General features: G+C 40.3%; 1 protein-coding gene across 7 annotated transcripts in view; it reads right to left on the minus strand.

The window, feature by feature from the left end:
* rere.S (arginine-glutamic acid dipeptide repeats S homeolog) overlaps positions 1-15,874 on the minus strand; it is a 234,731-nt gene that overhangs the window by 24,555 nt on the left and 194,302 nt on the right. For all 7 annotated transcript variants that reach the window (XM_018226743.2, XM_018226741.2, XM_018226742.2 and 4 more), the window contains 4 exon segments: positions 14,703-14,827; positions 13,019-13,118; positions 10,883-10,981; positions 10,076-10,156 (listed from right to left, as the gene is read on the minus strand). In XM_018226743.2, the coding sequence (XP_018082232.1) occupies positions 10,076-10,156; positions 10,883-10,981; positions 13,019-13,118; positions 14,703-14,827 (405 nt within the window).

Below are 15,874 nucleotides of genomic sequence, written 5' to 3' on the forward strand. Positions count from 1 at the left end.
GAAGCATAGGGCAGGCAGGGTATGGCACACACAGGGAGCATAGGGCAGGCACAGTATGGCACACACAGGGAGCATAGGGCAGGCACAGTATGGCACACACAGGGAGCATAGGGCAGGCACAGTATGGCACACACAGGGAGCATAGGGCAGGCACAGTTTGACACACAGGGAGCATAGGGCAGGCACAGTATGGCGCACACACAGTGAGCATAGGGCAGGCAGGGTATGGCACACAGGGAGCATAGGGCAGGCACAGTATGGCACACACAAGGAGCATAGGGCAGGCACAGTATGGCACACACAGGAAGCATAGGGCAGGCACAGTATGGCACACACAGGGAGCATAGGGCAGGCACAGTATGACACACAGGGAGCATAGGGCAGGCACAGTATGACACACAGGGAGCATAGGGCAGGCACAGTATGGCGCACACACAGTGAGCATAGGGCAGGCAGAGTATGGCACACACAGGGGGCATAGGGCAGGCACAGTATGGCACACAAGCAGCATAGGGCAGGTAGAGTATGGCACACACAGGAAGCATAGGGCAGACAGAATAGAGAAGAAGACTGGGAAACCAGGATGTTCATACAGTGCTACAGGGGAACAATGTGGGCACTTTCAGTCTGGGTCTGAAGTGGGCTTTAGGGGTGTGAACAATAGAGGTGTTACAGGTTTGAATAGAGGTGTTACAGAGGTGAACAATGCAGGAGTTTCTGGTTTGAATTTGAGGTGTAAACAATACAGTGGCCAGTTTATTTCAGTACTGATACTTTTTAAAGCTTACACAAGGTAAGGAATCACAGCATGCAGACTTTCATGTGGGGGACCTAACAAAGGGGGGTAGTTGCCTGCAAGCTGCCAGTTGGACAGCCCTGAGATAGATCATAAAGGCATAGTGTCTGCCTGACAAACAGTCACCACCGTTTGGCCAGCACTGTAAAGTGCATTTTTTTTAAAATAATAACAAAGAAGCAGTTAATCTTACAACTAGTCAAGCACAAATATTAGACATTAATGGCAGGATGCCCAGAGCTGAACAGAACAAGGATTGCAACTAGATATAAAGCAAAAAGCAGACCCACATCTGAAGTGAAGAGACTTCAAAGGGCAGATGTTCAGGCCAGCCCTGTGGATCCATTGTCTTAAGACAAGCTACATTTTTTTGCATTTGTCTTACTGTTTCTGGACAACCTCTACTGGACCTTAATTAATACCATCATCATCCTATGAGGCCAGTTAAATGGATGAAAGATGTTATTGTTCTAGTCATAATCATGAGAATATGATGGCGACAGTGTTATTATTAACAGATATTTGGTAACCTTTACTTTGCACACTGGCACGAGTTAAAAAATTACTTTTTCTGCCCTATTTATAAAAATAGCTCAAGTCTGTTGTCAGTATAAACTCTGGTCCCAAATCAGTATGTAGGATGAGTAATTATTAATAAATATGCTGCCTTCCCTGGAGGACAAAGAACCAAAAAAAATCTTATGGAAATGACAAAGATGTGTTACTGGTCGATATGATTATCTTGGAACACTTAGAAAAGATAGGATCAAATGATTCCAGGCTGGACGGCAGCATGTCTGTCATCCCAGGGCTCATGCTACTGAATCTTTTAAGTGCAGAAACATATTGGGTTTCACAAAGCCAAGTAATAGGTGTACAAGCCTGCAGGGTTTACAAACATACAATCCTGATTTGCGCCCGCTGTTCGTTCTTCTGATGAAATATTCATGTGGGTCCGTCACGCTCACAATCCTTGAAGCAGCTCTGTTAATTAAGGACAAATCACCTCCTGGCACTGACAGAAACCTCAGCCCTTCAAGGTCCTCTCGCTGCCGCTTGCATCTCTTTTGCTGTGTGAAGCCAATTGTTTGCAAAGTTCACTTTCCATATGGGAAAAACCTAGATTTGCAGTTTGGTTACAATATTTCTTTTGAGAGCGCTTTTATAAAAGCCACCTCCTTATTAAAATTTCTATGAAAAATTACTAATTATTAAAATAACATGTATGTACACTTCACTCATGGCACTCTCCTGCTTTTGTTTTCATTCTGAAATCCAGTTAAACACAAAATAGAAACATGGAACTAATGTAGCTGGTCCAGATGGCATACAAAGTATCTACTTGCTTTGGTTTAGCTCTCAAATGAACAACCAACCCTGGTTATTCTAGATCTAAAGGCAACTGCAAAAAAATTAGTCACGTATTTTTTACCGCCAGCGATTGCAGAAGACGACTGATTTTCTTATATGCCATTGCCCTAATCCTGCAGTTTCTGATGAATGGCTAAAATGTACTGTAGTTAGACAAATTAATGAAAAAAGCATAACGAATCTTACCTGGTCCAGGAAACCTTTGCCCATGTTACTAATAAACATATTGTTATGCAACCTGTCTGCAGTTGTCAATGGACTACAAATACATGTAGTTCTTTCTCTTCCCCTTGATTAAGGTTGTCTAGTTGGGGACCCATGCGAGAGATGGAGCTTTCTAAGGAGGTGCATATGGCCGTCTGTCTGCTTAAAGGAAACCTAAAGCTTAACTAAAGAAGTAGGTAGAAATTTTGTACATTATGTTTTGGGCTACTGTACCAGCCCAAGGCAACCACAGCCCTTTAACATTAAAGATCTGTGTATTCAAAGATGTCCTAGTAGCTGCTAGGGTTGCCACCCGGCCGGTATTTTACAGGCCTAGCTGGTAAAACACCTGCCAAGGCCAGTATTACAAATTACTGGCAATGTCGCTGCCTTATCTCCTGAAACTCCTTGAGAAGCTTGGCCTTGGCGAAAAATGTATTAAATGGGTGGGAATGCTATACGAATCACCAACAGCAAGAGTTAATGTGAATGGCCATCTATCTCCAGAGTTTTCTCTGTCCAGAGGTACTCGACAAGGCTGCCCTTTATCGCCCCTTCTATTTGCCTTGGCTAAAATTGGGTGACATAGAGGAACGTATATCTCTATACGCGGACGATGTCTTGCTGTATCTGGATTCTCCTGGTGCTTCACTCCAGGCAGTCTTGCACATATTTGAATGATTTAGCCACTTCTCCCGCTTAAGGATCAATTGGGATAAATCAAACATATTTTCGATAGACCCAAATATTGATCCAAATATATTCCCCCCTACTCCCTTGCAATGGGTCAGTACATTTAAATATCTGGGCATTAAAATACAAAGAGAGTTAAATGCCTTTTTCCCTAACAACCTAGATTCCGCTTAAGATAAAATTAAGTCTATGGGAGAAAGCCTTTCCGCAATTCCGAGCTTTGAAATGTAAAGGGTAAGGACACGAATCTAAAAGGAGTTCTCTCTACAGACTGAGCCCCTGCTAGAAAGGGACTATTAGGCAACTTTATAGCTCATCATGCACTAAACTAGTGTTTGGACACTGGCAGATCATGACAGGGCAGGAGATGCGAGAGGGAAGAGAGACCAGCTTCTACAGGTAACAAGTTCCATACTGAATGGAACAACCTACATTTCCCAGTAGCCTCTCTCTCTCTGTCAGTGGTAAGTGGAGGCTTGCAGCTCAATATCTGACTATATGATGCCTTCTGTGGGCTACATGTTCCCTGAAACACCTATACTATTCAGTAGGCTACATATGGGCACATTTCTTTTCTTAAAAAAAAATATTCTTAACAAAGCTTCTTTTTGATGGGGGAAATGTAAAATCCATTACAACAAACATCTGCCTGCAAAAGAATACTAGGTACGTCTCCTTAGTGGCCATAAAGATGCGGTTGCTATAATGTTTTCTGCCTATAAATAGAAGAGCACAGACAATGCTTCAGATAGCAGAGGCATGGAGCTGCTAAGAGATGACTGGGAGGGAGCAGTGAATAATGTGCGACATTTCTAACAGCAGCACCAGGGCACAACATCTGCTACAAGGTTGTGTGGAAAACATTCCTATCAGCTCAGCCGTCATGTCTGGTAAATAACAAAGCCTGAAGGGATGATTGCTATTAAACTTCCAGCCAGCCGTGGATGATGTAGGAGGCCAGGTTGCTCCCTGTGCACGACAGCACGGCTACATTAGTACCGGCTTTTACAGCACAGACCCCTGCTTAAAGTGGAACTAGTGCGAAAATGAAAATTTAATATAAGCTTCATCATACTGAAATAAGAAACTTTCTAAGTGAAATCAATTAAAAATGCTGTACTGTTTCTGAAATAATCAAGTTTATCTTCACTATTCCTCTCTCAGCATCTGTTTCACCTAATTTTGTCTTCATGCAAGAGTTGGGTGTCCGATATTCATTGACCGTTAGATTCAATATATCTTATAGGGGGCTCCTTTTGTCTAGAAGATGTATGTCTAATTAAAGCACCAGAAATCCTGTCTCTCTACATGCAGTATTTGTGCAAAGGGCAATTATTTTGTTAGATTTTGTTTGTACTGGAGTTATTTGAATGAGCTTTTATACATCCGCTAGGAAAGGAACCCCCCCCCTACAAGATATATTGGATCATTCATCTGACACCCAACTGCTGCATGAAGACAGAATGAAGAGAAACAGATTCTGAGAGAGGGATAGTGAAGATGAACTGGATTATTTCGGAAACAATACAGAATATTGAATTGAGTGTATTTAGAAAGTTTTTAATTTCAGTATGCTAAAGCTTGTATTAAAGTTCCCCTTTAAGCATTCTCATTGTGATTCTATTTATACAAGCAGCCACTGTAGGAATATGCACACAGGAGGGAAACTGCTGGCACCCGCTACATTCATCTCCAACTCCGCTCTGTCCCAGAATACTGTCTATGACTAAATATCTGCAGGAGGAGGCAGAGTGGTTCCAAAGCAATAAATGGGCCAGAGAAAAAGTTGCTCTCCAGGGGCTCCAAGCTGCCAAGGTTTTATTTTCCATCGTATATGTCGTCTTCAATGACTGCAGGCCGTGCCATCCATAGCTCTGAAACCCTGTGACACCAATCCTGTTTAAAATTGCTCCACAGGCACAGTGCCATCAGGGGGGGGACAGGGGGAGAGTTGTAGGGGGCCCGAGGGTAAGGGGGGCCCGGCCACGGCACACTTACTTTATTAGCCGGGCCCTTCATCTTTCTGAGAGCTGCTAACTTCGGGAAGGCATGGACGTTTAAGGGGCCCTGGCCAACAATTTTCTTATAATGGGGGGGCCTTGGCCTCATGTTTTTTTTATGGGGGGCCCTGACGACCAATATCTTTTTATTTTTTATTAACATGTGGAAACCCTAGCCACCAATATTTTTTTTTTTCTGTGTGGTGGGGGACGGTCCTGTGGCGTGGGGAGGGCGGACCTGTAGGTGGGGCTTGCGGTGGGCGCAGCCCAGGGGGCCCAGGAAATTTATCGCATGGAGCACTGTGATTTCTGATGGCGGTCCTGGGTAAAGGGCAGTAAAGGAATAGTAACATACAAAAATAAGTGTTTTAAAGTAATGAAAATATCATGTATGTTGCTCTGCACTTGCTTCAGAAACACTACTATAGTTCATATAAACAAGCTGAAAAAAGGCTGTATGGCACAGGTGCTGCTATCTGCTGTGTAACCTGAGCCTTTTCTCCTTTGAATAGCTGCTCCCATTGCTACACAGCAGCTTATTTATATAAACAATTGTAGTGTTTCTTAAGTTTTACCAGTGCAAGGCAACACTGCATTGTCAATGCAGGGCAACATTGCATTATATTTTTATCACTTTAAAACACTTTCATTTTTTAATTTAACTGTTTCTTTAAATGAGTTACAAATCCAAATTATCTATAATGAAAGTAATTAGAAGCAACTTTTCAATATTCATTCAATGCAAATTTGTAATGATTGTAAAGTTATGTGTATATGTGATTTATGTGTGTGATATGGTTTTAATGAAACTGTGCCTGACCCTTGCTATTCCTTGCACTGCTGGTTCTGACTGCAATAACTATTAAACAACAAAGCAGTTGCCAGCTCTCTTCCAGTAAAGGCTATTTTCCACAAAGCCTTGCACACTCCTGTGGTCCTCATTTTCAAGTCTAACTGTAACTGGAAACACATCTAACATAATAGATTCTTATTCGATAGATCTCCTATTTATAAACCTTAGAGGAGCAAAGAGGGAAAAGGAAAACCTCCGATTGTTATTCTTGATGCGTTATATTGGCTGTGTAGGCAGTAACAAATGGCAAGCCAAAGAATCACACATGCTTTTAAATAATGAAAAACATTTTCATGTGACATATTTGGCTTTAAAGGAGAAGGAAAGCTACAGAGGCATTTTATCGCCAATAGATTAGCTGCAATAGTGCAAGATAGAATGCTATATTTATTCTGTAGAATGTTTTACCATACCTGAGTAAAAAGCTCTAGAAACTCTCTGTTTGTTTAGGATAGGAGCTGCAGTATTAACATGGTGTGACATCACTTCCTGCCTGAGTCTCTCCCTGCTCTGGGCTCAGATTACAGTAGAGAAGGGAGGGGTGGGGGGAGAGGAGCAAACTGAGCATGCTCTTGCCCAGGGCAATGAGGTTTAAGATGAAGGCAGGAAGTCTGATACAGAAGCCCATGTGTACACAATAGAAGGAACGAAATGCAGTGTTTCTTTTCACAGGGGACTCAGAGCAGCATTATTTTGGGGGTTTACTGGTATATTTAGATGGACCTTTCTGATAAGGCTTACTTAGTTTTAACCTTTCCTTCTCCTTTAAGAAGGTGGTTAAAAACAAAGCAGTAAAAGTTACAAGTCAGAAAAGTTAAAAAATGTCTTGTGGTTTGAGACTACGCATTTGGGGGCCATAATTTCAACAGGTCAGTATAAGGGAGGATCGGTCAGCCATATTTACATGCTGCAAAAGGGGCACCAATATTTAATAAGCTGCTTCTTAACGTTATACGCATCTATGTGCATGATAATTTTGCTACAATAAACAAATACTAGTAACTCACACTACTCTCCAGCCTGAGGTTGGCAAAGAATGCAGGGAATTTAAGAACAGCTTTAACATAACAGCTTAAAGGTAATTGCTTTAATTTATACTGTTGGAAAATATATATATTATATTGAAATATTTTTTCTTCAGATGCCTCCTGTGGCAGATATGTTAGTTCCCTGCAGTGGGTCCGGTACCTGCGGGTTAACCACAAAAACCTGCGGTACCCAGTGGGTTGCAGGTAGAAGTTTGGGGAGCTGGCATAGACGTGGGTCGGAGGTTCTCCGGGTTTGTGGGTCACTGGTCTTCTCAATAGCGAGTTTTACTCCTTTTTCTCTAATCACGGCTACTTCCAACGATGTCACTTCCGGTTTACAATGACATCACTTCCTGTTTTACACCTTTTTTTGAGCACGCCAACTTCTAATGACATCACTTCCTGTTTCTTGATGATCAGCGGGTCGTGGATAAGGTACTTGCGGGTCGGGTAGCGGGTAAGTAGGCGGATTGCGGTTCCAGCTTGCGGGTCGGTTCGCGATTAAAAAGTTGGTTCCGTGCAGGACTCTACCATATGTACAGCACACATGCAAGTGCTTGCTTGTGTGTATTTTATTTACCTGCTGCACAATGTACAATTAAAGTAAAATTCCGAATCAATTATTTCATTTTAAATGAGGAGGTTTACAATGTATGTATGCTACTGAATAAAAAAAAATCCTTCTCTCCATATCTTTTTATATTCAAAACAGTGGAAAGTGGTGAATGTTGCTGTGGGGCTGCTGAGTATATAAATGAAGCACCTGTTTCCATAACTTTGCTGTGCAGAAAACAGCAATTTAAATGTGTCCAGGTACCAGCAATTTCCACTTGGAGGCATCTGCTCTCAGTTTCCCCAGATGCTGTTTACCCCTCATATTTAGAAATACTATATATTATATGTTCTCTCAGTTACTCCTTTCTGCTCCGAGAACAAATGTAATCTCCAGATACATAGCAACACAGAGCGCCATGCTGTTTATCTAACATGGGCTCTCATTTGCTGCCCTGATTAAAGACGAATTCAGATCATAAATCAGGTTGTATAAATAGTAAACGGCTGTCAAACTTTTCCTGCAGGAACACAATACCTGGAGGGAGTTAGAAGCCTTAAAGGAAGCAAATGGCTAAATGATTTGTTGCTGCTGTATGAAGAAACTTGTGTAGAAAAGAACTTGAAACAGATAACTCTGCAATGTGCTGTTTTTCAGCACAGTGATTGCTAGTCTTGTGCATGGTACAATGTAATCTCATTTAGAGAAAATAAATCAATGGCCAAGTATTGTATCTACTACTGCCACAATGTTCAGAACCAAAGGATGTCTTTTAGAATGACAACATTCAAGGACAAGTAACAATTAAATACCAATTTGAAATGTTCTAATTTCTGAATAACGTAGGAAGCACAAAAAGCTGCAATTTATGGAATATATTTTTATTACTCAGTAAATGAAGCTGGCAAGGTTTCCGCTACTTATTTGGATATACTTAGCTGTGCCTGTATTAGAACAACTTTAGCTTTTAGATGGTAAAAGTATGATGTAGAAAGGGATATTCTGAGACAATTTGCAATTGGTTTTCATTTTTTTTTTATTATTTGTGGTTTCTGAGTTGTTTAGCTTTTTATTCAGAAGACCAGTTTGCAATGACAGAAATCTGGTTGCTAGGGTCCAAATTACCCTAGCAACCACGCATTGATATGAATAAGAGACTAGAATATAAATAGGAGCTGCCTGAATAGAAAGATGAATAATGAAAAGTAGCAATGATAATAGATTTGTAGGTTTACAGAGCTTTTGTTTTAGATGGGGTCAGTGACCCCCATTTGAAAGCTGGATAGAGTCCGAAGAAGAAGGCAAATAATTCAAAAACTATACAAAATACATAATGAAGACCAATGGAAAAGTTGCTTAGAATTAGCCATTCTATAACATACTAAAAGTAAACTTAAAGGTGAACCACCCTTTTAAAGGAACAATAACATCACAAAATAAGTTTTTTTTAAAGAAATACAAATACAATGCAGTGTTTCCCTGCACTAAAAAAGGCTCAAGTAACACAGCAGATAAGCTCTGTAGAACATAATGGTGTTATAGGTTATCCATTTAACCTGTGCCATATAGCTTTTTTTTAAAAATGTTTTAATTATATGGTTAAATAACATGCTGCAACACGTCTTAAAGGGAAGATAAATTGCATATCTGTAACAGGAGAGGGCAGCAGAGCAGCCTGTACAATGGAAGTGGGCAATTACGACACTTTGGCGACATATTCAGCAAAATAGTACAATATATTGGGGTATAATTGTGCAGACAGATTCCAGATTTCAGGCAACAGACCTCACCCATTAAAACATTACTACTGAAAAGACAATTAGGCTTGCACATGCATGGTGCTGTTTTATACAAACTTCATATTATTTAGAAGTGAGGGGGGTCAGGCATACCTCCCAACATTTTGGAAATAAAGAGGGACAAAAAAGTTGGTGTGCGTAGAGCGCCAATTTTTTTTGACAACGCCTATTTTTGTGGCCACACCTCCTAATTACCATGTTCATTTTACAAAATTTGCCAGTTTATGAAAGTTTGAACATATTTCTGTAGTTTTTTTCAGTTATTACAGATTTGCTAATAAAGGTGAATTGCCCTTTAAGCTCTGGTTCTAATATTTCCCAAGGGACCTGTTATCTTATATTGTTACAATTATTTATTTGCTTATTTAGAAATTGTTACAAAAGTTTCTTATCTTCTGCCAATTAAGTTAGAAACGTTTGTTTCCTTTTCTGGCTGTTCAGTGCAGTACAAATGAGGGACTGCAGGTAGAGCTGTCAAAAGAGGGACTGTCACTTTAAAAACAGGACAGTTGGGAGGAATGGGTTAGGTTTTGAATTTCATTGCAATTTTTGAATAAGGAATAACAGAATGGTAGATATGTTCTCCACAAGCAAATGCCCAAAAAATAATAACGGATTTGCTAACCACTGAAGAACACTCTCTTCAAAATAGAAAGTAATGAACAGAAAAATAATTTATAACAAGCACACCATTATAATACTATATGTACATAGAATAGATTTTAATTACTAGAGTATTTTATTCTCTCTCCAGAGAAGAGTATATTTTTTGACTTACTGTTTCTTTGTTTGGAAGCAGTTCTTTCCTGATCCTGAAGAAGTTCTTGCCATACTGTCTCAAACCCTTTATGAACCTTTTCTGCATAAGAAACATTATACAGCAAAGTTATTGCACGAAATGCATCATGTTCAAAGGAAGACTAAATAAATAAAAACAGAAATAAAATACAATATCTGCAAATATTTTCCAGCAACACAGAAGTTAAGTAGAGCAAGTTGAACCCATCTCTGCTAAGCACACTTGTGTACTGTGCCTATTTACAGTCATCCTTCCATTAATAATGGATTAATAAAGAGTAAAATAGTGAGGGTGGGCATCAGGCATATACTGTAACAAATTAGAGCAATGTACCATTCCATCAGTTAAAGATTTTGTTGCATAACAATATGGCAGTTATTCTGGAGTTACTATTCTGTGGTTTTCAATCAGGATTGAACTCAATGTATCTCGAGTAAGCAGCTAGGTGCTATAGCTGAATCTGCCCAGAAACAATAAGTAAGGGAACAAAGCTTCCATCCCCGAAACTCTGTCCCAGATACTAAAGAGTGGATTGTATGTATGCATGGCTGGCAAGCTAGATGTCATTTTAATACCAGATCAAGCTATGTTCTGCTGTGAAAACTGAGCAGAGATGGATGCCGACAGGTTGCTATAAACATGAAGCAGCTGCTACCAATCATTCCTCTTAAAAGATCAAATGTGAAAAGAGGCACTTGATGGGCACAGTTCTACACGCAACTCGCTTACAGGCGGCAGGGGAGAAAAGCACCTACAGAAAGCCCAATATATATCTGTCTCTCTTACCACTTCATCTTCAGTCCAGCATTTCTCTATCAATTTGGGAACTGGCTTTTTCACCAATCGCTGCAATGCTTTCCCAGCGTCGTAATTGCTTTCGTGTAGCTATAAGACACAGATTAAAATAAATTACCCTTAGACTACAATGACTTGCCCTCTCAGCTAATTGCACGACACTATACCAGTATATAAGTATGATTCACCAGTGTTCTTGGAGTAAGCACTTGTAGGAGATAACCAGCAGGGCTTGTGCTGCTCTCTGCATTCTCATTTTATGTGCTGCTAAGTTCTTGGCAGCAGACACCTCAGCAATAAAACAGTTCCACATTTACCAAAATCAAGGACATTTGTAGCCATTAAAGGGGTTGTTCACCTTTAAATGTAGTATGATGTAGAGAGTAGTGATGTGTGGGTCGGGTAAAACCACCCTCCCACAACCTGCGCCTGCCCGCATCCGGCTTCAAGATTCCTTTTATAGACCCGCGCCGCCGATGATGTCACAAAAGGGGCAGGGCGAGCAGGCGCGCGGCTATAAAGCTGGAAGCTGGCATTTGAAGGTGGCAGGCAGGGAGAGCAGGAGAAGAGCTTAACCCGTACCCGCCCACCACCCGCGAAATAGAGTGTGAGGTCGGCTCGAACCCACCTGACCCACGGGTATCGGGCTGGCCCACACATCACTAGTAGAGAGTGATATCTTGAGACAATTTGCAATTGGTTTTCATTTTTTATCATTTGTGCTTTTTGAGTTATTTAGCTTTTTTTTAGTCAGCCGCTCTCCAGTTTGTAATTTCAGCAATCTGGTTGCTAGGATCAAATTCCCCTAGCAACTATGGATCGATTTGAATAACAGACTGGAATATGAATAGGAGAGGCCTGAATAGAAAGAGGAGTAATAAAAAGTAGCAGTAACAATACATTTGTAGCCTTACAGAGCATTTGTTTTATGGAAGGGCTATTTGAAAGCTGGAAAGTGTCAGAAGAAGAATATAAATAATTCAAAACCTATAAAAAATAATTAACGAAGCCCACTTGAAAACTTGCTTAGAATTGGCCATTCTGTAACATACTAAAAGTTAACCTTAAAGGTGAACCACACCTTTAAGCACCAACAATCTTAACCAATAAATTTAAAATAATTCACTGTATATTGGGAAGCTGTTCTCTGTATTGGCAATTTTGGTTTATTGGATATATTTTCAAAGGTATACTCGGAGACCCTGGGCAATTTGCACACTAACTACACAGGACTGTGTGCTGATCACATGGATTACAAGCATTCTCCTTACCTTTGTTAAATTGGGAGCCATCACAGTTTACCAAAATGCACATTACAGTTTATTTAGAGTAAAAATGTATTTATAAATTTGGCATATTGCAAACAATTGCAACTGCCTCTTCTATGGTGACAAAAGTGCACACAGCAATATCCATTCTGTTAACTTGCATTATTTTTCGCTGTGAGAAAACACAAATAGTACATTGACACAGCAAGAATGGACAATATGCCTTCAGCACAATATAAATCCATAGTTCTCTTTTGTGACCTAGCTGGAAAGCATACTGAAATCATACCCAATTCCATTTCTAATCTCTAATATCTCCATACAATGTTTCCATACTATTTTAAGTCTAACGGTGCATATTCAGTGATTACTGCTGGAGGTGAAGAGGGGAAAGGTGTTTTTACAACCTGTGTTTACACTGCGAACGACAAGCACTGAAACTGGGAATAGGGATTATGTTTTTAGGTAAAAATCAAGGACTTGGGATAACCTGCAGCTCTTGGCAGTCATGACAGACACAAGTTGGTACTGTTCTCTGGTCCTGATTTTTTAAACATAGTAGCAATGACAATTATTCTCTAATCTTTATTAGAGCAGATACTTGCAATTGAAATATTAGTATACAACTATTCATCCCTTTTTTAGCTTTGAGGGAGCCAGATAAGATGCAGTAGCAAACTGAAAATGGAGTGACCACACACTGCCAACAGTTTGCTTCAAAAAGTTATCTTTCAAATTCAACCCATAGTATTGCATATATAACTAAACTCCCCTACCAGTGTGAGAGATTTTTTTCCATGCAAGAGGACTGGAAAAGTAGATTACAGGACTCACACAACAATATACAGCAAAAACGTACTGTGTTAAGAGCATTGAGTGTAGTGTCATCTCGAGAAGCAGCAACACAACCATCTTCTGTGGATCCCCCATCACACATCCCTGCAAAGGCAGCCATACTCCTACACAATAAAACACATGATCCAGTCTTCAATTGAAAAAATACTGTACACAATTGCTAGTTTAGGCATGCAGATTAATAGTAGTTACTTGTACATGGTCAGAAATAGGTTTGAACCAATAGTTCAAGTGCACAAGCGCACAAAATGCAAAAGGATATTTATTGATATACATTTGCCTAAAATGCAAAAGGATATTTATTGATATACATTTGCCTAAAATGAAGTTCTCAGTACTTTTACAAGCCTATCTGTGGAATCTGTGAGTGCCTGCCGCTTTTCTTTTGGTTGAATACCTCCTTGTTGAGCTGTAGGTCTGGAGCATGTGCACCCAGACCCCACGTTTATACTTGTGAGATTATAAACTTAGTCGATACACACTGGGAATTTCTTTCCTTCTTGAATGTACAGAAATAGGTTTGCCCATAGTCTGTTATGTCCCCATCCCAGTAACATTTTAATCCAATTTCTAGCCTACTACAAGTAGTCGTTACTACAGATCATGTGTGACTAAAGAATTACTTAGTAATGGCATATACACCTGTATTTAGATCAAAGGTTAATGAACATTAGAACATGAAACCAAATATTTTAATATTGTATCCTTTAATGCTTCATTGCAGTGCCATTTGACTGAAATAGCAATCAATTTCTGTGACCGAATGGCTAGCCAGCAATTTATTTCTACATCTATCAGAAGGAAAGCACAGTCTGTACTCAGGCTATTTTTGAGCTAACAGTAAAAAGTACAAATGCTCAAAGACAGTGCTAGGATCAAAATTGCTGTTCGCCTCAAGGTTATTAATGACAAATGGATAATACTAGCCTGGCAATTTCACATTGTTTTTAGCAACCAGCTTTGCCATAGGGACATTGCTGTTGTTCCGGTCTTCAAAGATCTATTCTCACACTTCAGCCTACAGTGTCCCTTTATAGTAATCCATTTGCTCTTTCTCTTAACAGCTGAACTGCGGTGCTTAAAATGCAGACATTTAATGACAGAGAGAGATCTTTATCTTCCGGTGCTGATTATAAGCAGTCTAACTTGGTGGCACCTTATACATAATCATGTACAGAATACGTTTAGCTGACACGCAAGTCAGTCTGAGTAAGGGCTAGTCCACACGGGGAGATAGCGACGCGTTTGCGGTCGCGGCGACAAATGCCTCGCCAGGCTTTTTCAGGCGACTGTTGAAAAGCGCATCGCCTCGTGTGGTTAGCACAGGCGTTTTTACATAGGCGCCCATACAAAACTGTCGCCTGCGCCGGTCACGGCAACTGTCGCGGCGCTTTGTCGCCGCGACCGCAAATGCGTCGCTATCTCCCCGTGTGGACTAGCCCTAAGAAGTGATCAAGTTAAGCAGCTTGTAAGCAGCACAGTATGATGCAGATCTGTTCCAGTAAGTAGAATTCTCAGTAACACCGACAAGTCTGCAAGAAATGGGGACATAATAGCTTAGAATGTGAGAATACGGCAAGAGCTAATAATGGCAATGGGTCAATCAGATTCTGAATCTTGAATATTTTAGTCCACTATGAAACACAGAAATGTTGCTATTTAATCTGCTAAAAGATATCTGAGGTTACCTGGCCGCACGCAGGTACATCAGCAAGTCACAGTCATTAATACCCGGCATCCACACCAACTCTTCATGTTGAGTAATGGTATCATGATCTGGAGATGGGAAAGGCTGTAAATCAGGAAGCTTGGCCTGAAAAAAAAAAAAAAAAACGTCAATTAAGCCAGTTCTATACATATAATTAAATAAGCAAACACAAGACAATTTGTAGATAAAGTAATGAAAAAACCCTTCAGTTGATAGGGATTCTGATAAGTACACCAGGCACAGAAAAAGCTTTTGTCAGATTACATCGGGAGTCCCCATCCTTTTTTACCCATAAGCCACATTTAGATGTTAAATAAGTTGGGGAGCAACACAAGAATTTCAATGTTCTTGGGTGGCTCAAAATAAGTGCTGTGATTGGTCATTTGGTAGCCCCTATGTGGACTGGCAGCCTACTGGAAGCTCTGTTTGCCAGTGTATCTGGTTTTTATGCAAAAAAAAACAACAAAAAACTTGCCCTCAAACCAGAAATTCACAAGAACAGCCTGCTTTGAGGCCACCGAGATCAACATCTAAGGGATTGATGAGCAACATGTTGCTCACAAGCCACTGGTTGGGGATCACTAGTTTACGTGATCAATCCAGCCAAACAGTAACACCAAAAAATTAAAGTGTTTGAAGGTAATGAAAATATAATGTAGTGTTGCCACTGGTAAAACTGATCTGTTTGCTTCAGAACCACTATTATAGTTCATATAAACAAGCTGCTGAGTAGCAATGGCGGCAATTGAAAAAAAGTCTATATGGCACAGGATAGTTAGTGGATAACAGATAACATTATGTTCTACAGAGCTTATCTGCCATCTGCTGTGTAACATGAGCCTTTTCTCATTTGAATGGTGGCCCCCATTGCTACATAGCAGTTTATTTATATAAACAATAGTAGTGTTTCTTAAGCAAACACAACAATTTTACCAGTGCAGGGCAACAATGTGTGCATTTAGGTTTATATGCACCTCCTCCCATGGAGTCACACGACATGCTTCAGTATAGAGAGCTAAGCTAAGTGAGTTACCCTCAAAGACATAGGAAACATTTGGATAAAACCTGTACACACTGGGCATTTTGGGGAGATTTGGTCGCCTGGCAACTAATCGCCTCGTCTTTGCGGCGACCAATCTCCCCAAACACCTT

The sequence above is a fragment of the Xenopus laevis genome, chromosome 7S (assembly GCF_017654675.1).
Source record: "Xenopus laevis strain J_2021 chromosome 7S, Xenopus_laevis_v10.1, whole genome shotgun sequence".
Taxonomy (NCBI): domain Eukaryota; kingdom Metazoa; phylum Chordata; class Amphibia; order Anura; family Pipidae; genus Xenopus; species Xenopus laevis.